The sequence below is a fragment of the Juglans microcarpa x Juglans regia genome, chromosome 7D, assembly GCF_004785595.1.
Source record: "Juglans microcarpa x Juglans regia isolate MS1-56 chromosome 7D, Jm3101_v1.0, whole genome shotgun sequence".
In the NCBI taxonomy this organism is placed as follows: domain Eukaryota; kingdom Viridiplantae; phylum Streptophyta; class Magnoliopsida; order Fagales; family Juglandaceae; genus Juglans; species Juglans microcarpa x Juglans regia.
In genome coordinates this window covers 6,983,971-7,010,307 of record NC_054606.1, presented here as the reverse complement: position 1 = coordinate 7,010,307, position 26,337 = coordinate 6,983,971, and the positions used below count along the sequence as shown (strand labels likewise).

Here is a 26,337-nt window from a genome sequence, read left to right as displayed (position 1 = left end):
TCATTTTTATAAATTTAGTTAGAAAATTTACTTTTATAAATTTAACTAGTTACTTTTCAACATTATTAAATAACAGTCTCTTTAAATTTATCACTATTTTATTAAAATACTGATTTTGATATTTTTATTTATTTTAATTCTAATTGTAATTTAAATATTTTTGTGATTGCAACAAACTCTACAATTGGCAAAGGTTGTAATTTTAACGTACAGTTGGTAGGCTTTCTTGCATTGAGCTTAAATCTGCATACATAAATCATTTATGAACACCAAGGACTTTCTTATCAACGACAGTAGCATTTTCGTGGTTTCACTGAAAGACTAGGGAAGAAAAAACAAACAAAAGAATCTACTTGAGCTTACTAGACCTGCTTCAAAGACATCTCAACAAGTCTGAAGAGCAAAAGACATTTGATCTACGAGCAGTTTAACAGAACCCAGTGGAATATACTTTCCTGGAATTGATAGTCGGTCGATCCATAAATGATGGAAATAGAACCCAGTGGAATAATCATTGTGAAAGTGCAAAATGAGCTTCTTATGACATAATTATATATGAGATAAAGCACTAAACTCAGTTGGAGAGAGGGAGAGAGAGAGAGAGAGAGAGAGAGAGAGAGAGAGAGAGAGAAAAAAATGTGGGAATAATGATAATGTAAAGCCGAGAGTACGGCAGAGAATGTGAGGTAGAGACTGAGAGACCAAGAACAATCACTAATACTAGTTAAAAGGAAAATGTTGAAATTTTGGAAAATTTTCAAAGCTAGAAAAGAAAAGAGGAGACTATAACAGAAGGCTTTACCGAAAAGGGATGGCAAATAAATGTTCCGAATCTAGGAGTCGACGGCATTGGCGGTTGCAGCTGCGTTCAATTTTTCCTTCGGTGGCAATAGGGTTTTGTTCAACCAAAGCTGCTTCGTCTTTCTCTTCTTGCGCAGGAGTTTGTGGTATTTTTCTTCACCTTTTCTTCTTGTGCGGGAGGGCAGCAGACAGCGCCGGCCAGCGGTAAGTGAATTGTTGAATCTACTACTAGTGCTCTTATATCCAAGACTCGGGGAGCAAAGAACGATTTGCCTCCGACCAATGACTACATTGTTACAACAATAGATGCAATACAATTTTATGTCAGATGTTGATAACCCTGCAACTGAAGCAAATGTTGTTTTTAATAATATTACTACCAAAATTACAGGAAAAAAATATGAAAAATCCAAATACTTAGGGTGTGTTTCGTTACCAAACTCACATCAACTCATCTCAACTCATCATTACAATTTTTTCAAATCCCAATACAAAATATAATAAACAATTCAACTTTTTCAAATTTCAAAATAATAATAATATTAAAAAATAATATTCTAACAATATTTTATCATCACAACTCAACTCAACTCAACTCACTTCAACATCCACACACACTCTTAGCCTCGCACATTTGGCTTTAAAATGACGCCATGGTTTGTTCATTTCCAAAATAATTTTCATCTCCTATTTTCCTTTTCGTGTTCTCAAGAGTTTGGATGGATTATCTTCCATAATGTGATACTTTGGATTCATGTTACAGTATAATTTTTGCCAGAAAAATATAAGAACTTATAGTATAACTTGTTTCAAAGTTTAGGATGGAAAACAAATTAATATATCATGAATTAACCTCGATTCAAAACATCCTTTGAATCTAATCTCCATGTTGAAACATACCTCTTATCCTATTGCACCTTTTTTTTTTTTGCTGGTGCTATGAGTTTTATCTAACAACAAACTATTTATATGGGTTGCTTTGCAAACTATCTTCATACTGACATGTTAAGACCTGTTTTGTAGGCAACAGGCTGGAACGGTAGAAAAATCATCTCCGACTCACGGTGACGGTTTGGGCCTTAGTCAGTATCATTTGAGCTCTGGATCGCAGTTTGGAGAGGCACTATAGCGTCCATACGTACATCCATTTCGGTAAATAAAAATAAACACAACAAATATAAATGGAGAATGAGATACACAGATTTACGTGGTTTGGTACAGAGCTTCGTCCATAGGTCATTTGAGGGGCAAATCCAGTATAAATTGGAGTATTTTATAGTATTTTAAGGTCTTTAATAGCTCACTGTACAAATGGGGTTGGTGACCCCTGCTACTTGGAGGAAAAAAAAAAAAAAAAAAACTAGAGCTTCCATCAGGAGATTGAATAAGCTCTCGCCTCAAGTCGCCTAGAAGAAGTACCCGATTGTATCTGATCTAAGATCCCTTCTATCAAGCCCCTATCAATGGTTGGTCAAGAAATTAGCTTTATGTCACTTCATTGTCCACTTTGCGTGCTTGAACACCATTCTCTGGAGAAGATCAAGTGATTTCATCTGAAATCATTTCTGAAGATCAAGAGAATCATTCCAATAAAGATCCTGCCGAGGACTAGGAAATCAAGTCTGCTATGCCTGCATGTAATCGAAGATAACACAACAATTATCCCCACGAGATTCTTGTTGATATTTAAAGATAATTGTATTGTTGTATAGACGTGTTGCAAATATTTAGAAAATCCGTTACAATTGTTCTTATATATACTGTTGTAAACTATAAGCTCAATATTGAATCAATACATAATTCATTCAAACACTTTCTATTTTGTATTCCTTTTACATGGTATCAGATTAGCCATCAAAAGACCAACGTCTACAAGTCATGTCTTCCTCTTCTTCTAATTCCTCTACCACCATTAATATTCAACGCTCTCAATCTCCCTCTGTTCTTACTTATCCAATATAGTAACTGTCAAATTTAGCTCCGATAATTACATTCTTTGGAAGGCACAAATGGTGCCATATTTTCTTGCTCAGCACCTTTTTGGATATCTTGATGGTACCATTCCCAAACCTCCTCCTAAATTTGTCTCTGTTTCCCATCTAGAAACTTATGTCATCTCCGAAACACCCAATCTTATCTACTCTTATTGGCTGTGCCAAGATAATCTTTTCTTTAGTACCCTCATGTCATCTCTAACTGAAGGAGTGCTTGCTCAAGTAGTAAATCACACTACTTCGTCTGTTGTGTGGCATGCTTTGGATGAAAACTTTTCATCTCGATCATGCACGAACTATGCAGATCCGAACCCAACTAGCAACAACAACAAAAGGCAGCAAGTTTGCCACAAAATATTTTCTCTTTATTAAGAAACTCACTGATGAATTAGCTGTTGCAGGACAACCTATGAGTTGTGAAGATGTCATCACTTATGTTCTTGCAAGATTAGGCCACGAATATGACAGCTTTGTTGCCTCAATCTTGGCTCGCACTGACAAGGTCAAAATGGAGGAAATTTACTCACTTTTGCTCACCACGAAAGCCAGACTTTCTCGCCACCAGATGTCTTCTCCCGCTCAACCTACCCCTGTCAACGTTGCCCAACGACAATACAATCCATCCCAAAATCGTGGCAAAGGTGGCTCTAGGGGACAGGGTCATTCCAATCGTGATGGTTACAACAATACCACATGTAATATTGATCACAATTCAGTAATATGTCAGGTTTGTAATAAACCAGGACACTCAACTCGGAAATGCTATTTTCAGTTTGATCTGTCTTACCGGGATCCAAAACCAGAAAATAAACAATCTATGTTTGCTACTGGCACTTGGGACACCGAATGGCATGCTGACATTGGTGTCACGCATCACATCGCTAATGATCTCAACAATCTGAACCTTTGAAATGATGACTATCAGGGTACAGATCAGGTTCAAGTAGGCAATGGCCAAGGTTTGCAAATCTCAAAAACTGGTTCCTCTAAAATTTCTACGTCCAATTCTACCTTTGTTCTTAATCAAGTGCTTCTAGTTCCTGAAATTCATTAGAACTTGTTATCTGTCCAAAAGTTTTGTATTGATAATCATGTCTATTTTGAGTTTCATGACAAATTCTTTCTTGTAAAGAATTACTCGGGAAAGGTCCATCATCAAGGTCATCTCATTAATGGACTCTACCAATTCACATATCAGTCTCATTGTCCGCAAGTTTTCTCTACCGTTCATGTTTCTCATCGTGATTGGCATCGTCGTCTTGGACATGCATCCACACCAGTAGTTAACAAAGTCCTCTCATTCATCAATATTTCAGTCGAGTCCAATAAAAAGCACTAAGTTTGCCCCGAATGTCAAATGGCAAAAAGTCATGACTTACCTTTTAAATCATTTTCTACTGTTTCTTCTTATCCTCTTGATTTAATTTTTACTGATGTATGAGGGCCAGCATCTGTTGTTTCTACTAATGGTGCTAAATATTATGTTAGCTTTATTGATGATTATTCCAAGTTTGTGTGGTTATTTCCAATGAAACTCAAATTTGATATTGAATCTATATTTTTGTAAATTTTAAGCGTATGTTGAAAAACATTTTGAACGCAAAATTAAATTTGTCCAATCTGATTAGGGAGGTGAGTTTCAACAGCTCCACAATTATTTTTAACAAATCGGAATAAATCATAGACTAACATGCCCTTACACTCATCAGTAAAATGGTTCCATCGAGCGCAAACACAATCATATTGTCGAGGTTGGCCTCAACATGTTAGCACACTCATATTTACCCATACTTTACTGGGAAGAAGCTTTTCAAACCGCAACCTTCATCATAAACAGGCTACCAACACCCGTTTTAAATCAAAAATCTCTATTTGAAATTCTTTATAATCGCGTTCCAGATTTTTCCTTTATGCGTGTTTTTAGTTGTGCATGTTGGCCTAATCTACGCTTTTATAATTCAAACAAGCTGAACTTTCGGTCCAAAACATGTCTCTTCATTGGCTATAGTCTTGGTCATCAAGGTTACAAATGTCTTAATTTATCTACTGGTAAAATCTATGTCTCAAGGCATGTAATTTTTTATGAGAATCTCTCCCTTACACAAAAGAAAACGTTTCTCCACTCTCTTAACATCATTCTGTTCCAATGCCTCATAACATCAATATCTCCCCTTCTCTCAATTCTAGTGATTTCCAATCTAACCATTGTCCTATTAGAAATGTTTATGCACCTTGTTTGTCTCTTCCTACAGGTCCAGCTGAAGCAATCACCATTCAAGAGGCCATGGCTCCACCGCACCATACTGACTTGGTCTTGGATCTGCCACAAAACAGAACATCTTCACCATCCGATGTGCCTGCTATCTCCAATCACCATCCGATGAAAACAAGATCCAAGAACAATATTCACAAACCTCACAAGCACTTTGATGACTATATTTGACATCCTCTACCTTGAGCATTGCTGGCCAAAAGTTCCACAGCCACAAAACCAACCTACTTTACAGAAGCATCCAAATCAAATTATTGGAGAGAAGCCATGAACAAAGAATTCAATGCATTGCTTCAAAATGAAACTTGGTCCTTGGTTCCAAAATCACCAAATGCAAATATTGTTGATTGTTGGTGGGTTTACCAAATCAAAAGGAAAGCTGATGAGACTATAGAGCGTCACAAAGCTCGACTAGTTGCCAAAGGTTTTCACCAACAAAAGGTATTGGTTTTTCAGAAACCTTTAGTCGAATTATCAAGCATGCTACAATTAGATTGGTTCTTTCAATTGCGGTCACTCAGGACCGGCCTAACAACAAATTGATGTGCAAAATGCATTTTTGCACGGTGATCTACACGAGGAAGTCTTCATGACACAACCACAAGGTTTTATTCATCCTCAATTTCCAAACCATGTCTGTAAGTTACATAAATTATTGTATGGATTACGGAAAGCTCCAAGAGCTTGGTTTTCTAAACTCTCAGACAAGCTCAAATCACTACATTTTCATGAAAGCAAAGCTGATACATCATTGTTCATTTTTAAAACAAAAACTACCACTGTTTATGTATTAACTTATGTCAATGATACATTAATAACTGGATCGAGTTCAGCCGTTATCAATCAAGTCATTCAAAGCTTGAAGATAGACTTTGTTGTCAAAGAATTGGGGCTGCTTAATTACTTTCTGAAACTCTCAGATGCCAAGAAGGTATCTATCTCACACAAATGAAATACATAGTTGATTTGCTCAAAAAGAGCAACATGGATCAAGCAAACCATGCTCTAGTCCGATGGCTTCAACTTGCACTCTTACTGCCTCAGATGGCAAACCATGTGCTGATGCAAATCTTTACAAAAACATGGTTGGAAGTATGCAATATCTTGCTTTTACAAGGCTTGACCTCGCCTTTGCAGTCCACAAAGTTAGTAAGTTTATGCATAATCCTCTTGAAACACATTGTCAAGCTGTCAAGCGAATACTTCGCTATCTCAAATATATTATTTGAACAAGCTTGTTAATTTCAAAAACTACAAATCTTGATCTTCAAGCTTTCTCCGACTCGGACTGGGCAGCAAACCGCGATGACAGAAGATCAGTAGGAGTTCGTTGCATTTTTCAAGGACCAAATTTGATCTCATGGAACTGTAAGTAACAACCAATAGTAACACGTAGCAGCACTGAGGCTGAATACAAAACTTTAGCAAACATGGAAGCTGAGCTAATGTGGATAAAATCAATTTTACATGAGCTGTGAATTTCACTTTAGCAACCACCTACTCTTTGGCGCGACAACATTGGTGCTACATATCTTACATCAAATCCGGTAATCCATGCCAGAACAAAACACATAGAGATCGACTTTCACTTTGTTCGAGATCAAGTTAATAAAAAACAATTGAAAGTTTAGTTCATTTCAAGTCGCGACCAGCTCGCAAATGCACTCACAAAGCCCCTATCACCAAAGAAATTTGTAGATGTCAAGAACAATCTAAATGTTTGTGATCTCCCCTTCAGATTGAGGGGGCGTGTAGAAGATCAAGTGATTTGAAATCACTTCTGAAGATCAAAAGAATCATTCCAATAAAAATCCTGCCGAAGACTAGGAAATCAAATCTGCTATACCTACATGTAACCGAAGATAACACAACAATTATCCCCACGAGATTCTTGCTAATATTTAAATATAATTGTATAGCTGTATAGACGTGTTGCAAATATTTAGGAAATCCGTTACAATTGTTTTTATATATACTGCTGTAAACTACAAGCTCAATATTGAATCAATACATAATTTATTCAAACATTTTCTATCTTGTATGCCTTTACATTCTCTCTCTTTTTCCCTCATTTCCGTCACTCCCCTATGACAATTTTGTTTTCTTTTATCTGTCGTAGTCTCTTCACTTCCTTTACTCTCTCTTCCTGTAGCACCCTGATGCCTCTTGTGGTGGATTGGACCTAGTGCATTTGGGCTCGAGATATTTTATCCATTTCATGACTCTTTTTTTCCCTTGATTTTTGGTCAAAGTAATATAGGATTCAGGCTCTTTTGATTTTATTTGTTTCTAATTTTTTAATTTGTAACCGTTAGGATCATTGCGGTAGAGCTATGACCAAGAGAATGTGGGCTTTTTTACTTGGGAAAAAGAAGTGGAGTGGGCGGGAGAGGTCATCTCCGATCTCTCCAATATTTCAAGCCATTGTAACCGATCAAATCTTAAAGAAGAATGTGAGCTTATTCGACTATATTTATAGTAGATTTGATATTTTTTTTTTTTCATACAATGGTGTTGAGAATTTTGAATTGAGGTTTTTCATTTGAAGAACCTAACCATACCAAACTCTTAGGCAAGATATTTGATATTCAAGACCTCTTAATATAATTTTTAATGTCGAACCATATAAACTATTGCCTCACTTATTTTAAGTCAATTTTATTAAACTAGTTATGGACGAATACTTCAAACACTACCCTCGCAAAGTACCACTGCTCAGGCTGGTTTAGATGTTGAGAAAAATCTGTCTCATCTTAACATACAAGCATCACTCAAATATAAATACTTTTTAATTTTAAATATTCAACTTTTTCATTTAATCTTTACATAATCATTACAATTTTTTTTTAATTTTCAAACAAAACATAAAAAAATAATTAAATTTTTTCAAATTTTAAAATAAAAATAATATTAAAAAAATTATATACTAACAATATTTTAACTTTATAATTTTTTATTTAACTTTCTCTCTTATTTCCTAAAATTTCATAACATTTCTCTCTTTTATTATTATTTACCGATTTATATCATCTTAACATTCAAATGAGAGAGGGTGTCATCCAACTATAGCGTTGGGTCTCCGCGATTGGAGAACTGCATCGATGGTACCGATTATTCCCACCCACTCATCTTCCTTTTTTTTTTTATACTTTTACTTTCATTTAATGTTTTCTTGCTATATTATATATATAACTTTGCTATTCATCATTTTTGTAAACCGTATATTATACTTATTTTTATTTTTATTTTATTTTATTCTTATCAAACTAATTAAGTTATTTTACTTATTATTTATACACTACATATTTAATAAAATAAATAAATAAAAAATTACTTGTAATATATAGTACGAGAATGATATATATATAGCACCATTCTCTTTTATTTCTATCTCATTTCGTAACATATATCCTAGCCAAACCACCCTAAGGCTCACCTGACAAAGGGCCTTGTAGAAAAGTTACCGGAATTTGCTTTATGATTGGAGTGGCGCCGAGACAAGAATAGGACACGAGAAACCAAAAGGGGTTTATATAGGATTCAGAATTTTTTTAAAAAAAAAAAATTATCTATATTTTAGAATTTAGAGTTAGAGAGACGTAAAATACACATAAAAGTGAAAGAAAAACTCTTTACAAATTACAACGACGAAAAAATGAGAAATAATGAAATGAGGTAAACGACGTCGTAGCATGACAGTGCAACTGACTGTTTATTATTGGGATTTAGGACACAAAACGGAAGCTGGCCAAAGGTCAAGCCCCTTCCCAACAAATTCAGTTGACAATTCCAAACCAAACCGATAACTCTCAGAATTTATTAGTTTCGTTGAGGTGTAGAAGACGCAGAAGAAAATGGAGAATCTCTGGCGAGCGGCGACGGGACAAGACCCTAGTCCGGAGGACTACAGCGGCGTCGAGTTCTGGTCTAACCCCGAGCGCGCCGGCTGGCTCACCAAGCAAGGTGAGTACATCAAGACCTGGCGCCGCCGCTGGTTCGTCCTCAAACAGGGCAAGCTCCTTTGGTTCAAGGACTCCCACATCACCCGATTCTCCACCCCGCGTGGTGTCGTCCCCGTAGGCACCTGCCTCACTGTCAAGGGCGCCGAGGACGTCCTCCACAAGCCCTGCGCATTTGAGCTTTCCTCTAACCAGGACACCATGTACTTCGTCGCCGACTCCGAGAAGGAGAAGGAGGAGTGGATCAACTCGATCGGTCGTTCCATCGTGCAGCACTCGCGATCAGTTACCGATTCCGAGATCGTCGATTACGTTAGCAGAAGCTGATCTCGATTCGCTTGGAAATGGGTTTTTCTCTCTTGTTTGTACACTGAGAGGTGCGGTTTCGTTTGGTTGTCAATTTGTGTATAATCTGTTAAAGATGCTTTCTTGTTTGTGAGACGGTGTACTTCGATACAGTAAAAAGCTAATGATTTTGAGGATCTCCCTCTAGTTTTCTAATTATCATCAGACGGAGTTGTTATTTGTTAATTGCGTTGTTTATGTGTTTGGATTTGTTTTTTGGGTTGAAATTCGTAAAAATTTTCATGTTTAGTACATAATAATTGCAATTCAAGAATTTTAGTAATTGGGGCTGATTTATGATTATCGCTTGAATTTGAATGGAGATCATTGCGAAATAGTGACTTACTATTTTTTCCTTGAAAAACCGAAAGATCTATTTCTTGTCATGAATTGGATTTCGAGATTCTGTTCTTCGTAATTGATGGCTTAATTGACTAAGGAGGAAGAGCTTTGCAGGTTCGTTTTGCTGAATTTGTAAGTGCTTGGATAGAGGATTCAAAGATCGGTCTTTGTGAATTTCTTCATGCGCATGTTCATCAAACCATCTCCCTTCGTTTCAAGTTACTTTTGCTTGGGGAGATACCCAGTATTAGCAATTTAGCTCTTCCAGTGAGATCAAACTATACTCCAAGGAGTAAAGATTGAATGCTCCGATGTCATTGACTTCGCTTGAGGCTAGATAAATTTATTGGAGCTGAATCTCCATATTCTAAAGCTAAAAGAAATCTGGTATCAGGATGTGTTTAGGGGTCATCTACTTCTAATAATTTAAGTATTATGTGATTCCGGACATGATTTTCAAATTTTTGTGCCACACTTTGTGTTTAATACATGATAATGGTGGGTTTGTGAATCGAACTCTTTCCTTTCTCTTGAGCTTGTAACAAATATTAGTTTGTCATGTCAGATGATCATGTTTGTAGATGGAGAACTAAATCCTGCCCTTATGTGCACGCTTACATATCCACTCATTTTCTATGAAAGTCAAAACAACCTTAGTTGTGAATCATATCTCGTGGCTCATTTTATCTGGTAATTTGGTTCTGTACAACAGTTCTTGCTGTCTCACCTATTCTCTCAGTTTGCAGCATCATTAATTTTCGACAGTGACCACTGAACTCTTGTTGCTTCTGTTGTGAAAAGCATACACTCGACTGTTTCTTTTTTTCTTGATTTAATTTCATACTGTGCGATCCATTTGTTTTTCCCGTATTTATATGTGATACTGAACACATTTTTTACATCACTCTGAATTAGTAGTTTTAGGAGTGTGCTAGAGAAAACAATGGTCTACCTTGGAAAACAGCTGGAGGTGGTTGGCTTAGAAAAACTTAACCGTATTTGACTTCGACTCAGAGGGTGAATTCCTTGCAGATCAAAGCCTATAGTCTGCATGTTCTCTAGCCCGGCTGATGTTCCAATTAGGTTTCCATCATGCAAATGGTTGTATCTAATGTCTTTCTAGTTTCTGAGCCCATTTTACACTAGTGAATCTTGGTTTGCACACTGCTCTTTGCTAACTATTGACCAATGCTTGCACAAAAGTCTTCTCTAACTGTTGATCAGGATGGCGTTCTTGTTCTTATCCATGTTCTCAATTACCGCTTGGTTCTTTCAAGTTTTGAAAGGTGTATCTAGTTGAGACACAGGATTTCCTAAGCCAGGTCCAACTAGCCTTCACTTCCATAACTGCCCCATGATATGTAGAGCAAGCTTCCCGTGTAGTTGATAGAAAGAAAGACCAGTGACTCCATGGATATGCAGAAGCTGTGGGGGATCATCATCATTGGAGAAAATGGCAAACTTTTAGTTAAATTGTTATTAAAAAAAAAAAGAGTAATAAATATAAGTTGGCAAGCAAGTGGTTCGCATTGACTGCTTCCTTTTGTGGCTCCTTTTCTAGCAGCACACCCTTTGATTGTTCTGGTCTTGGGAGACACAGAACATCGTGAACACAAGAAGACAGACTCGAGGCATTGGAAGCCTTACATCACTTGGTATTCACTGTGTTTGATAAGGATATTGTTATGCCTTTTTCTTGAGTTTGTCCAACCAAGGGGATCGTAGTGAATATGTTTAATTATTTGAATTCTTATGGTGGCACCAATTTTTTTATGGCCAAAACCCTCCCTTCTACACGGTTGGATCAATTATTGACCTTAAGATTCAGCCTCACCCCAGTCTGGACTTGGCAGAGTGAAAACTTAATGAAATGGCTACATCCTTCTTCCCTGGTGCCCGGTGGTGCTTGCGATTGAGCAGAGTAGGCATGGATCACAGTATCCATGTGACCACAAAAAATGAGCCATTGCACAGTGATCACAACAATCAGCAGGACATATTGTAATAAGGATTCTTGGGATGAATCAAAGAGGAATGGTACGAGTGTAGAAGGATTTGGAGCACCGGTGATCTCACTGAGGGGAACCCCACAACTTCACGAGCTTGTGGTATATATAATCTACTCATGGTAACAACTATATATGCGGTAAACAACCACTCAATGCGCTTGAGACTGAGGGAATTGGTAATAGCTATTGAGGCAAGCGTTCCACTGCGTCTGCCAGAGGCTGGCTCAACTAGAAAATATTCCTCTGCAGGAGTGCACCACGCACAAGAGGAAAAATGAGTCTGCAATAACTGAATGTACTATTTGTCCTATCTTGATGTACTAAGTCTGACAATGCATTATGTGTATAAATAGCAGTGAACAGACAACAAATAAAATGAGAAATATATTTACGTAATGAGAAGCAGAGTTTCTTTTCAATAGCTCTCTTTTTATGACTTTGCATCAAACGTTCTGTGTGCAATATTAGGTTGAGCCTCTGTTTTACTCGTTTAATATCAGCAGAGACGGGATTGGATTATAGGGATGGTGGTGTCATATGATGCCGGAGATCCACAGAGCATCGAGATGTGTAATGGAATTATGGATGTTGGTTGTAACGCGAGGAAGGAGGTGTAGGAATTAGGGGGCATGACCCGGAAATATGTGGTAGAGGATGGAAGATACCATTTTCAGCATCTGTTTATTAAGTACAAGTGTACAACCATATTTTAGAAGCTTCCCATAAAATAGAAATAAAAAAGTAGTAATAGCTCCAACCATTTCGAATGTATTAATTAATTAATTTGGCATGCGAAGCAAGTCTGCTTTCTTTTCTCCTACCCCCACTACTCCTTTCATCACGAAATTTGGAATGCGTTGAAGGCCGGTGTGCTTTGTTGTCTCCTGTCTAAAAAAACTACAGCTTATTCGCATCTCATGGTGAACTTTTTTCTCTGGATGAGCGGAAATATCGCATCAAAGTTCCGGGAAGTTGGAACACAACCAATATGAGGGTAAGGAAATAGTCTCAACCAGACAGCCTCCTGGGGAGTTGGTACAAGGAACAAGAATGGTCAACGATCTAAGATGAGGCAAGAACAACTCATCTTCATCCCAGCACCTGGAGTCAGTCACCTGGTGTCGACCCTCGAATTCGCAAACCGCCTGATTGATCGTGATGATCGAATTTTGATCACGATCGTTTACATGAAGTCCCCCTCCTCTCCCCTTGCAGAATTATACACCAGATCAATCGCTGATTCTCAGCCTCGAATCCAACTCGTATATCTCCCCCGAGTAGACCCACCTCCATCAGAGCTATTGAACTCGCCGGAAAACTTTATTTATGCCTTCGTAGAAAATCACGTACCCAATATCAAGGATACAGTCAGAAAGATTATATCTTCCAGCTCAAACTCGGATTCAGCTCGAGTTGCGGCGTTGGTTCTTGATTTTTTCTGCCTGTCCATGATAGATGTGGGCAAGGAGCTCGGGCTCCCTTCTTACTTGTTCTTAACCTTCAATGCGGGATTTCTTGGTTTTATGCTCCACCTCCCAGCTCGCCATAACCAAATCAGCACCGAGTTTACTGACTCGGATCCTGAATTGTCAATCCCGGGCTTTGTCAATGCAGTACCTCCAGGTGTTCTGCCCTCATCTCTGTTCAACAGGGATGGTGGCTACAGCACTTTCATTAAGCTTGCTACAAAGTTCAGAGAAACCAAGGGAATCATAGTAAATACGTTCACAGAGATGGAGCAACGTGCTCTAGACTCGTTTTCCGATGGCCAAACCCCTCCTGTGTACGCAGTTGGACCAGTGCTCGACCTCAAGGGGCCAGACCCCGGTTTGGATCAGGCTCATCGTGACAACATCATGAAATGGCTTGATGATCAGCCTCCATCATCCGTCGTGTTTCTATGCTTTGGAAGCATGGGAAGCTTTGGTAGAACACAAGTGAATGAGATAGCTCTTGGGCTGGAGAGAAGTGGGCATCGGTTCTTGTGGGCATTACGGTCAGCCCCTTTAAAGGACACCATGCCGAAAGGTTTCTTGGAACGTATTAATGGAAAAGGGATGATATGTTATGGGTGGGTTCCCCAGGTGGAGATCCTAGCCCACAAAGCAATAGGAGGGTTTGTATCCCACTGCGGATGGAACTCAATATTGGAGAGCTTGTGGCATGGCGTGCCTATTGTAACATGGCCTTTATATGCAGAGCAGCAGTTCAATGCATTTTGGATGGTGAGGGAGTTGGGATTGGCGGTGGAGATGAGGTTGGACTACAGGATTGGTGCTGATCTGGTGATGTCTGATGAGATTGAGAGAGGTATAAGACGCGTAATGGACGGTGATAATGAGGTTAGGAATAAAGTGAAGGAGATTGGAGAGATGGCAAGAAAGGCTGCGATCGATGGTGGATCTTCCTCCATCTCTCTTGGACATCTCATCGAGCATATGGTAGGCAGCAGTGATTAGAGCACTAAAAGTACCTAGCTAAAGTTTCGCCAAATTTTAACTAACAAATCTATTTTTATAAATTTAGCTAGTTACTTTTCAACAACACTATATAATAAACTTTCTAAATCTATCATTATTCTATTGAAATATTAATTTCGATATTTTTATTTTTTTAATTTTAATTGTATTTGTGGTTCGATTCTTATTATGTTCACTTGCAAATTTTTACATCCTACAGTGGTAACACTTGTTTGTGGACTCTTTAAAAATGGTGTGAAGTTTTACACCCTACAGTGGAAACACTTGTACGGGAGAAGTCGACATTTTTTTTTGGAATGGTGTGGATTTTTATGCAGTTTTTATTTGCCACGCGATGAAAATGTATTGGAAATGAATATTTTATATCTAAAATATAATTTAGCTAGTAACTTGGGCTAGTCAAATTTGGTCATGACTTCGGTGTTGGTTAAAAATACTGTAGATTTTATTGAATTTCATGTAGATAAAATTTATACAACTTCATTAAATTTTGGCCAAATTTTATCTATAACCATCTCACCACTGGTGCTCTTATAGACCATAGAGCGTTGCATTTTGGGTTAGTTTTCATTGTTGTCGAAGATAAAGAAGAAGAAGAACTACAATATTCGTGAACTTGTTGTATATAAATTTTTTTTCAAAAAGGAAGTTTTTTTTATGCAAATATCAGTACGCACGGATATATACGGTTACAGTAAAATTACTGTTTATCAGAGTAAAATAATTACAACAATTAATAATTTTATGATAATTAAGACATACAACTCTTGAATATTATTTTTTAAAAAGTGAATAAATCAAAATTTTATATAAAAATTTATTTTTATTTGATAGATCCTACTTCTCTTTGCCGATACTTTAACATCCTATTACTATATCCAATATTAATATTTTATTATATTATTCATAGTAATACATACATATCCATTCATAAATCTATACTTTCTTCTTTACTTTATTTTCACCAAATATAAAAAAGGATTAATGTTTACATCAGCCTATAGCCGCAGCACACGCAGCACACCTCATGTGGTAAAAAAAAAGAAAAAAAAAAAACATCATATGAGGTGTACTACGACTATAGACTGATGTATAGAATAGTTCTATAAAATAATATATATTAAACAATTGCAAATATTAATTTATTATTAAATGCTCTCATACTAATGTTCCTGTAAACCCATTCAACAGTGGATAAAACTAAAGACAAAGCCTTTGGGCAAAGGACCCAGAAACCACCCATGGCAACTCTTATTACCCCACTTCTTTCTCTCTCACGTCACACCAACCTCCCAAACTCTGCCTCCCCAACAATTGATGACGACCGGTATTTCGCAAACCACCCGACAGTTTTACTAATCAGCCAATGCACAAGTTTAAAGAGCCTAAAGCAAGTCCATGCTCAAATGCTCCGTAGTGGCATCTTCTTCGACCCTTTCTCTGCCAGTAAGCTCATCACAGCGAGTGCCTTATCACCGTTCTCGAGCCTCGACTACACTCGCCAAGTAATCGATCAAATTCCCCAATCGAATCTCTACACTTGGAACACCCTCATTCGCGCTTACGCGTCCAGCCCAGACCCTACTCAGAGCCTCTTACTTTATCTGCAAATGCTTCTTCAATGTGAACATCTCCCGGATAAATTTACTTTTCCTTTCTTACTCAAGGCAGCTTCGGAGCTTAAAGCTTTTCAGGTTGGCAAAATGTTTCATGGGATGGTGATTAAAGCATCCCTAAGTTTCGATATCATTGTTCTCAATTCGCTCGTGCATTTTTATGGTTCATGTGGGAATTTGGATTTGGCTTATGGGGTGTTTGTAAAGATTCCACGGAAAGATGTTGTTTCTTGGAATTCTATCATCATGGGTTTTGCCCGAGGAGGTTATCTCGAAGAGGCACTGGACGTATTTAGGAGAATGGAGAAGGAGAATGTGAAGCCAAATGATGTGACGATGGTGGGTATCCTTTCGGCCTGCGCGAAGAAGTTGGATTTGGAGTTTGGGAGGTGGGTGTGTTCGTATATTGAAAAGAATGAGATTAGTGTAAGCTTGACTTCGAGTAATGCAATACTTGATATGTATATGAAATGTGGAAGTGTTGAAGAGGCAAAAAAATGGTTTGATGGGATGCAAGAGAGAGATATTTTCACTTGGACAACTATACTTGATGGATATGCTAAGTTAGGGGAGTATGACGAGGCTTGGCGTGTTTTTGACGCAATGCCTTGTCAAGATATTGCTGCATGGAACGCTCTCATTTCTACTTATGAACAGAATAGTAAGCCAAATGAGGCTTTGACTATTTTCCACGAATTACAGCTCAGAAAGGATGCAAAACCAGATGAGGTCACTCTTGTGTGTGCTCTGTCAGCTTCTGCTCAGTTGGGAGCCATGGATTTAGGCAGGTGGATCCACGTGTATATAAAGAAGCGGAGGATTAAGTTAAATTGTCATCTCACGACCTCACTCATTGACATGTATTCTAAGGGTGGGGATCTAGAGAAGGCACTCGAGGTATTCTATTCAGCGGAAAGCAAAGATTTGTTTGTTTGGAGTGCCATGATTTCTGGTCTGGCAATGCATGGGCATGGGAGAGCTGCAATAGATTTGTTCTAGAAAATGTTATAAGCAAAGGTCCAGCCCAATGCTGTGACTTTTACCAATGTGTTATGCGCCTGTAGCCACACAGGATTAGTAAATGAGGGACGAACCTTATTCTATCAAATGCAGTCAGTTCATGGGGTTGTGCCTGGAGAAAAGCACTATGCTTGTATGGTTGATGTTCTTGGCCGGTCAGGCCTTCTGGATGAAGCAGTCGAACTGATAGAAAAAATGCCCATAGCTCGTACTGCTTCTGTATGGGGGGCTCTGCTTGGGGCCTGTAGACTTCATGGGAATCTTGAGCTTGTTGAAAAGGCTTGTAGCAATTTGCTTGAGTTGGACCCTAGAAATCATGGAGCCTATGTGCTTTTATCAAACATTTATGCTAAAACAGGGAAGTGGGATAGAGTTTCAGGGCTAAGGAAGGTCATGAGAGATTCTGGTCTAAAGAAAGAACCTGGTTGTAGCTCAATTGAGGTCAACGGTATTGTTCATGAGTTTCCGGCAGGTGATAGTTCTCATCCATTATCCATGGAAATCTACTCTAAGTTGGATGAGGTTGCAGCAAGATTGAAATCAATTGGTTATGTACCAAACAAGTCTTACCTCCTGCAACTTGTTGAAGAAGAAGACATGAAGGAGCAGGATCTAAACCTTCACAGTGAGAAGTTAGCAATTGCCTTTGGGCTTATTACTATGGTCCCGTCTCAACCGATTCGGGTTGTGAAGAATCTCCGTATTTGTGGGGACTGGTACTCAGTTGCTAAGCTCATATCTAGGCTTTACGGTAGAGAGATACTTCTGAGAGATCGTTATCGATTTCACTATTTTAGAGAAGGGTATTGCTCATGTATGGATTATTGATGAATATGGAAAGCATTTGTTGTGAAGATCTCATCTCATACTCTTGAAGTGATTTTGGCAATGGCTAAATAATTATTTAAGCACCAAAAAGCAAGTTCAGTCAATCAATGTGATGATTGAGCTTGGCCACAAGTCTCAGGAAATATCAAGTTGATTAGCTGAGGATAAATTTAGGAAGAAATGAAAATTTGTACTTATAGAAAAAAAAAATGTCAATCAGGAGCATTTTTGGAGTTCTTTTTCCTTTTGAGAGATTGTAAGAAACCCTTTAAACCCTTCAATATTTAAAAATATGCATGATTTTGTATGTCTAATAGATATTGTGGAAATTATATCGGGAGAAAAAATATATAAAAAGTAGAAGGGAAAAACCTATATACGTAGAAACAAATCCTGGAAAGGAAAGGAAAATAAACAACAGTGAAAGTATCTTAACTTTGCTGCGTTTATTTAATTAATTTACAACATCACCAAGCGCATAGTTGCTGCTTCATCAGGATATGCTGCTTCTAAACGGCGCCAAGAGTATGTTATTTTCTGTATATTAGACAAAGAAAAGTGTTCTAACCCCCTTGAGTTGTAGAAAATGGAAAACTACCCTCATTGACATTTTTCAGAAACTTTACCTGTTATAACTGATCTGCTTTTCTCATTTCCATTATGCACGTTCTGGTCTGCTTTCCCAAGGAGTCTGTCTCTGATTGAAAGCAATTCCGTTGTAGCTCTTCTCATGTCCATTCTGCCCTTCGGAGATTCTACTGAACATGCAAGGCCAATCTGAAAGACCAATATCAAGCCTTCAGTCTGTTCACAGCTTGTCCAGTCACTCCTACATGTAACCAAATTCTTAGTTTCGCCTACTTCGTTCAAAACTGATTCGTCCAGAATCTCCATTACTCGTCCCGGCAATGCCAGTTTGACTAATTTGTGGAGGTTCAGGTCGTCTTTGAAAAGTTCATCTGTGGGTCTTCTTCCAGAGAACATCTCCAACAAGAGGATCCCAAAGCTGTACACATCTCCATTAGCTGACAGCTGACCTCCCATTCCATACTCTGCAAGAATTTAAAGAACTCTGACAAGCCAACAACAAGCTCTTACTCAATGCTTTAAAACTAGAATCTTCTTGGGGGGGGGGGGGGGGGGGGGGGGGGGGGGGGGGGGGGAACAACTAGAATCTACTTCACCTTATAGTGATTGTCATCATGGTAATAATGGGTGACACAGACATTTTTTGGTGGGCTTCCTTGTTTTGATTATTGATGACTTCTTTCGATCAATTTGTATAGAAGTAAATCCAATATCATAAACATCCAATTGTTTTTGTTCTTTATTTCCTTTTTCCTTATCATTTGACACTAAACAAATGAGAAATCATGAAACAGTACCTGGAGCAGCATACCCAACGGTTCCTTTAATCCCAGCTGAGCTTAATTGACTAGGAAAAGCATGCTTACTCGATTCTGAAAGGAGTCGTGCCAAACCAAAATCACTTATACGAGCAGTCATATCATCATCGAGAAGAATATTGCTTGGCTTTAAATCACAGTGAATAATCGGTATATGGCATTCATGATGAAGATAAAGCAAAGCAGAAGCCACATCTATTGCAATGTTTACTCTCTGAAGAAGGCTTAAATTTCTCAACTGCTTGAGCCCATCTTTTGGATGCAACCACATGTCCAAGTTCCCATTTGGCATGAACTCATATACTAAAGCTTTGAAATCTTGGCCCCATAGTCAATACTTGAGCAAGCAGTTAAAATATTAACTAGGTTTCGATGCCGGATGCTCCTTAAGGCTTGGCATTCAGCGATGAAGCTTCTGGACGCTCCCTTCTTTTTTAGGTTGAGTACCTTGACTGCAACACTGACTTCATCGAGACCAAGCTTTCCTTTATAGACAGTACCAAAATTACCTGAACCAATTAAATTCATCTCAGAGAATCCATCAGTTGCATTGAGTAGTTCTTGATAAGAAATCTTTTGGTAGAAGTGCCCAAAGGTAGTGCCCAAAGGTAGACGTGGGAAGACATTTTTTATCGACTTTCTCAACCAGCACAGGGAAATCAAAGACAACACCACCACGGAGAAAGCAGGAATGCCTATTGCTAGAATCAACTTAAAAAGAACACGATTTCTATGCTTATTGGAACATGCGCGCAATTGCAGCTCTTGGATTCCCCCACAAAGCCCACTGTTGCCATATACTTCAATTGCAGTTGCATTTCTGAAGACCCCCTGTATGGGCACCTCTCCCTCAAGATTGTTGATAGACAGATTCAAGTTTATCAACATGGAAAAACTAACCATATAGCTTGGAATTTGGCCAGTCAAGTTGTTGTGGGAAAGATCAAGATATTGAATACCCCTTAACTTACTTAAATCTGGAATGGTTCCTTCAAAGAAGTTCCCTTGCACATAAAGTGCTTCCAACCCCAAACAATCCCTAGTTCCGCGGGAATCTCTTTGGAAAATTTGTTGAATGAAACATCTAGGTAAACAAGAGTGTTCAGGTTTCCAACTTCTGGTGGCAAGCTTCCTGTCAAATAGTTATGAGACACACTAAGGACTCGAGAAAGGGCTGGAAGACTAAGGAGTTTCTTGGGTATAGTGCCATTTAGTTTATTATGAAAAAGTTGTACATCTTGCAGGTGGCTACACATTCCAAGACTTGAGGGTATGATTCCTTCCAAACTGTTATTATACAAATAGAGCTCCAACAATTGAGTCATGTTGCCAAGAGAAGTCGGGATCTCCCTGTCAAGTTGTTTTCACATAAGTACAATCTTTTCAAGTTTGAGAGCTCACCAATTGAAACTGGAATATTTCCCGTTAACAAATTCTGTTCCAGACCAAGTTGAGTTAGGCTAACTAGATTTGATACCTTCATAGGTATGCTTCCCCCAATCAAATTCCCTCCTAACTGTAGCCATGTTATTTGGGTTGAGAAGTTTGTTATCGCATCAGGCAGCTCACCTCCAAGCCGGTTGTAGCTGATATCGAGCGTCTGTAACTGGCTGCAATTGGTCAAAGGTCTAAGAAAACTCAAATCGTCAACTGAATAATTTCCAAGAAGATTCATGTTTGCATTAAGCCATGTAAGATTTCGTAGATTACCAAACTCCATAGGTATGTTTCCAGTAAAATAATTCATAGGGATATCAATTTCTTGAAAATCTGAAGCATTGGACAATGCAGCTGGAATGCTTCCTGTAAATTTGTTTCCTGCCATAGCAAGCTTTTGAAGATTTGGAAGTGTAATGCCTAAGTCAGGCCTGAGGTCACCAGAAAAGTTGTTGAAAGCCAAGGAAATGACTTTGATTGATGAAAAATTGTAAAGGAAAAGTGGAAACACACCAGAAAGATTATTCTTGCCTACTTGAAAAGTTTCCAAACTTATCATCTGGGATAATGTATCTGGAATTTCTCCCTCCAAATTGTTATATGAAAACCAAAGATGTTGGAGAGAAGACAGGTTTCCCAGAGAAGGTGGGAACTTTCCACTTAACTGGTTTTTGGCAAGATATAGATTCTTGAGTTTGGACAAAGAGCCAAGTTCAGATGGTATTTGTTGCACTAGATGGTTGTACTGGAGACCAAGATACATAAGGTTGGAACAGTGAGAGAGATTGACAGGAATTTCTCCTTCCAATGAGTTAGAACTCAGGTTTAAACTCTGAAGCCTGATCAAATGACCAGCTTCCGAGGGGATTCGACCATAAAAGGAGTTAATTGCAAGGTTGAGGGATCGAAGGAAAGAAAGATTTCCAATGTAGGGTGATATGGTGCCAACCATGTTCTTGTCTTTTAGGTCCAAACCAATGACTCTTTGGTGTTTGTTGCCACAGGTGATCCCAAGCCAGTGGCAAAAATGGAAAGACTCATTCCAAGTAGCCAGGACATTAAGGGGGTCTTGATCTACGTGGGACTTGAATTCAAGCAGTGCAAGTTTGTCAGTCTCGTTTGAAAATGTGGTAGCCGTGGAAACTTTTGGAATTGACAAAGAAAGGAACAGGAGAAGGATGTCACAGAAGGTTATTGACAAGTATTGCCTTACACTCATAACAGAACGCTCCATGTAGGAGGAAGAAAGTTGATGCCACAGGGTGAAGCTGAAGTGGGAAGAGAACTCCAACATGTATATCTATATGTTTGGGTGTGTGCCTATATATATATAAATCTGTTTTGGGTTTCAAAAGCAAGGATAATTTCGGGAAAAGAGAGTGCCTATAGGTAATTATAAATTCTCGGTACGATTTTAGTGGTTCATGCATGCATGCTTATGAAATCAGCTGACATCTATTATCTGATGAAACAATGAAAGAAAATCCACTTAATATTTTTGTTTATTTTCTCTTGGTACTCACGCAACTGCACATTATATATATTATATGCATGACTTTTGAATTCGTTGAAATGGTTTAGAGTCTTTATTTAGAAGCAATCACCTTTTAATATTACATGATATTATCTGATCTATTGTTAATTTCAAGTTCCTTTTACCTCTTCTCTTCATGACTTGGTGCATGATAGAGATTTCACTTTCTTGCATATATTGATCATCTTGTTGAACGTGACAGAAAATATTAATTTTAGGTAATCCAAAATCAAGGCTCTTCTACTTTTTCTATTCATGATCGTCAATATGATGATATCTTCACGACCAGGTCACACCCTATTTGCATTAATGTGCTCGTCTCATGATCTCACATCCGTTATTGTCTCGGTGAAAATGATACGATGGAGTAAAGTCAAATTAGAAGATAGAGATGATGATCATGATCTATGAGATCATGATCATTACATCTATGAAAATTACTCACACGACATTTAATTAAATACCGACCATCGATTGCTACTTGAAATATATAGAACTATTTCACCTTCTTCTCTTAATTTCTCCCCTAGCTAGCTTGATCATCAATACCATCATTAATCCTGTGGCTATTTCGAGGAAAATATATAATGCATCATTCCTGAGGTTATAACAAGCTCATATAACTTGCTAATTAATTAACCTAAATGATGTGAAGATCTCATGATCTTTAAGTGAAACTCTAGTTTGAAGTCTCTCATCCAGACATATCGTTCACGATTAGCGTTATATATAATAATTTGACTGAAGATATGATCAAGACAATATTATAAGCTTGAGCACAAAATTCTTAGACCACAAAAAAAAAAAAACAAAAACAAAATTATACTCAATTTTTTATGCACTGAACGTAACGCTGATGTAAAAGCCTTTTCTGTCAACTAAAATAATAATAACATTTCATCATAGACAATAATTTTTTATCTGAAATTCAAATTTTATAAAAACGACGTTTCATTTAATTAAAATAAAATTATAAAAATGCTATATTAATATCATTTCTATTAACATCATCTAGCCGAGTCTTATTATAAATGTTTTGTCCCTACAGGAGTAGCATTATAGTACGTACAATTTTACATATAATATTATAGGTACTAAATGATACTCTCATGTTATCAGTGTTTTTTTATTTAATTTAAATTCTAAAATTTTTACTATTTTCAATAACTAACATATCAGTACATGTACTTATGTAAATAAAATTACAAATATTAGGATTTTTTATAAATATATAAACAGAAAGGATACCCATCCCATTACAAAATATTTGTACATAATGATGGCTAATTCGCACTTTTTCTGGTGGATCCAACTTTTTAAAAGAAGACTTTATATGTCAGGCTCTAAACTTATATTTAAGCTCAATCTGGTTCAGAAAATGTTTTATTTTATCTTATTTTATTATTATAAATTTTTTAAATTTTTATATAAAATATAATAAATAATTTAATTTTTTTAAATTTTAAAATAATAATAATATTTTAATAATATTTTTTTTTACTTTTATCTTTTATTTAAAAACATCTCACCACATCTCTAAATCTAAACCGACCTTTAGTGTTACTCTAAATATTCAAAATGGCTATCGGAAATCTTCCCTCCATGGCAAGCACCATTTTTAATTTTTTATAAGCAGGAAAAATCTAAACTTCACCCAATTTTTTATCACACGACGCACGAATGCTGATGCGGCAAACTCGGTTTACTTATATTCCGAGTCAGTAACTAAGCCCTATCCTCTCTTCCCCCCATGAATCCCTAAGAAAAAAGCTCTCTCTCCACAACGATCATCTTTCTCATCTGAGAACTACTTTCCACGTGAGTCCCTAATTTTTGGTTTTCCGTTTTCAAGCTATTGCCATGGGAGCTTGGATGGTTCAAGCGTGCTGCATGGTTTTTTAGCCCGAGGGCCATTCACTCCATCTCAATGGATGGATTTAGAACACCCAGCATTGATCTACAAATGCATAACTGGAAATATGACTGTAACATCTAACCTGCTCATCCCAATTAGAAAATCCCTTGATTCTTTTGGGTTCTCTACTTTTCAAGGGGCTTTTGAGACCCATGAAAGTATTTTGACCCTTTGCTTATAATTTTTATGTGATTTTTGGAAGTGATTTCTGATGTGGGTTTTTTGTTTTCTATTTTCTATTTTCTATTTTTTATTTTCTAAAAATCTGCAATCATATTGTGGACACTTGATCATATTCAAAGAGAATATTCATAGACACAACCAATATGCATCAGGTAAGAATGGTGTTCTTCGGTACTCGCTTGAAAGGAAAAAAAAAAAGAAAAAAAAGTGTTCATAAATCATGAAAAGTACTCAGTCTAAACAAGCAATTTTTTTAGACAATATTTTCTGAACAATGATAGAATGATATAATTATAATAAAAATCAAAGAGAATCATGACCTAAATCTGTTTGTCGCAAAAGTTGGGAAAAATAAATGTTTGATAACCAAATACTTGTATTAGCTGCAGTTCAGCAAAAAATTCAATAGCTGGTTTGAATGATGCAAAACATATGAATTTAATTGAAGAGAAAATATATTTACAATCATGAATTGTGTAACTGCCACGTAATCACTTTAAAAAAAATGAATAAAGCATGGGACTCACATGAAAAAAATTAATTTTTTAATAGTAGACCCTACTCTTTTTCAAAGCGATTACGCGACGTTTATATACTTTACGATTATACGTAAAATTACTCTTAATTGAATCTGCTCTTTACCAACCCAAACTTTCCAATGGGCTTTCTAGAAGTGAGACTATCACTGCCACCGCATCAAGTCATCACTACTACAAGTCTACAAGTAATTGAAAACTTCAATTGCCATAGATACTCTATTTGTTGTGAAATATCATTTGATGTGCGCTCAATAGGCATCCAGTTTAACTCTTGGTTTGGGAATTGACTAATTTGAAGTACTAACCTTATTCTTTCAGAGAAAATGAGATGGCATGTTCTGGGAATAGCCATACTTGCGGCCGTGGTGGGAAGCCAAGCCATCATTACTGGGACTTTCTCTATTATCAAGCAGTGCTCTGCTTTGGGTTGCTTTCCAAGTTGTTCACACAAAACATTTACATCAAGTTGTTCTTTTTCTTATTCTATATCTCCCTATTTTTCTTCCTTTTTCTTTGTATCTAGTGGGATTTTTATCACACGATTCTTTGGTAGCCCTCTAATTTTGGCCTCGTGTATAAGCCTTTGTGAGTTCTAATCATGAACATAATGTTTCATGGGCTCTAGTCATCATCACTTTTACATCATCTTCTTCTTTTGAACAGGTTTGGCAGTTATAACTGTTATGCTGGTAACCACCTCCATGATGCCTCTAGTCATAGTCCTTTGCTGGCACAGAAGCATCTTCCTAGGCATTTGCTTTACAGATATGCACGTATATTTTTTGTGTCTGTATTGGATGTGTTCTATTCTAGTAGTTTTTTGTTGGTTCGGATGATATATGTATCGTGTTACAGTTAATTGTAAATGGATCTTGTAAATGTGGTAAGATTTGAGTATGGTAATGGATGTTAAAATTTTTATTTGTGAGAATGGTACTGTACGTGTACCGATGGTTGTGACAGTGGAGATTTGTTTGGTACTTTGCTTATACCATTTATTTTGTAATGGAACAAAACTACTTGCAGCAACAAATTTGAGGCAGAAAATAATTGCCACAAAACAATTTGCGTGGCAGGGAAAAAATAGAGTTAATGATCCTGGAGGAGACAAGGCCAAACTGTATGGCAATATCTTCTTCGAGCAATGCTACGTGCAGTCCCTATTTATGCAAGTCTAGGTAATTTTATCTTTAAAATTATAAAAATATCCCTCCTAAAATGATATTTTTTTTCATTTAATAAAAGGCCTGCACATACAGTCTCTAAGTGGGGACTGCAAATAGAATTTATGATCTTCTTTGGCTTGCCTATCAAATGGATCCCCGCCAATAAGAACTATCATTTAATGATTTATCTAACAATGTCATAAAAAATGATTAAGCATTCCAAAAGCCTCTTTTATTGACTTCACCAGAATGCACCGTGCTAAGAATTAAATTTTCCTCAGGTTAAATTCCTTTGATTCTAATCTATTGTTCAAATGATAAATGCTTCTTCATGTCTTTATTACTTCTCCAGCATCAGCTAGTTACCTGAATAAAGAAGATAAAAGTTTTCATCTACACTGGATAATTACCAATCAATTCCACTCTCATCGTATATGCAGTAGTCCAGAAGGAAACCATAGACATCAATATGCTATATGCCGTAGTTCCAT

The 26,337-nt window shown here is 37.2% G+C and overlaps 3 protein-coding genes, 1 non-coding gene and 1 pseudogene across 4 annotated transcripts; 3 read left to right on the top strand and 2 right to left on the bottom strand.

The window, feature by feature from the left end:
- Positions 1-346: 346 nt before the first annotated feature.
- LOC121240153 lies at positions 347-453 on the bottom strand. The gene has a single exon (XR_005935478.1). It is a non-coding gene; the product is annotated as a small nucleolar RNA snoR77 (small nucleolar RNA).
- Positions 454-8,804: 8,351 nt separating this feature from the next.
- Positions 8,805-9,536, top strand: LOC121239050 (pleckstrin homology domain-containing protein 1-like). Its single transcript, XM_041136166.1, has one exon. It carries the CDS (start codon positions 8,922-8,924, stop codon positions 9,351-9,353), a length of 432 nt encoding a protein of 143 aa, XP_040992100.1. The 5' UTR covers positions 8,805-8,921; the 3' UTR covers positions 9,354-9,536.
- A 2,743-nt stretch (positions 9,537-12,279) lies between these two features.
- On the top strand, positions 12,280-14,358 carry LOC121239049 (UDP-glycosyltransferase 71K1-like). The gene has a single exon (XM_041136165.1). The coding sequence runs from the start codon at positions 12,790-12,792 to the stop codon at positions 14,179-14,181; it is 1,392 nt and encodes a 463-aa protein (XP_040992099.1). The 5' UTR covers positions 12,280-12,789; the 3' UTR covers positions 14,182-14,358.
- Positions 14,359-15,416: 1,058 nt separating this feature from the next.
- Positions 15,417-19,206, top strand: LOC121239048 (annotated as a pseudogene).
- Positions 19,038-21,743, bottom strand: LOC121239519 (putative receptor-like protein kinase At3g47110). Its single transcript, XM_041136778.1, is given in 3 exon segments — positions 19,038-19,399; positions 19,402-20,204; positions 20,449-21,743. Coding segments are annotated over 3 exon segments (2,460 nt in total).
- Positions 21,744-26,337: the final 4,594 nt, after the last annotated feature.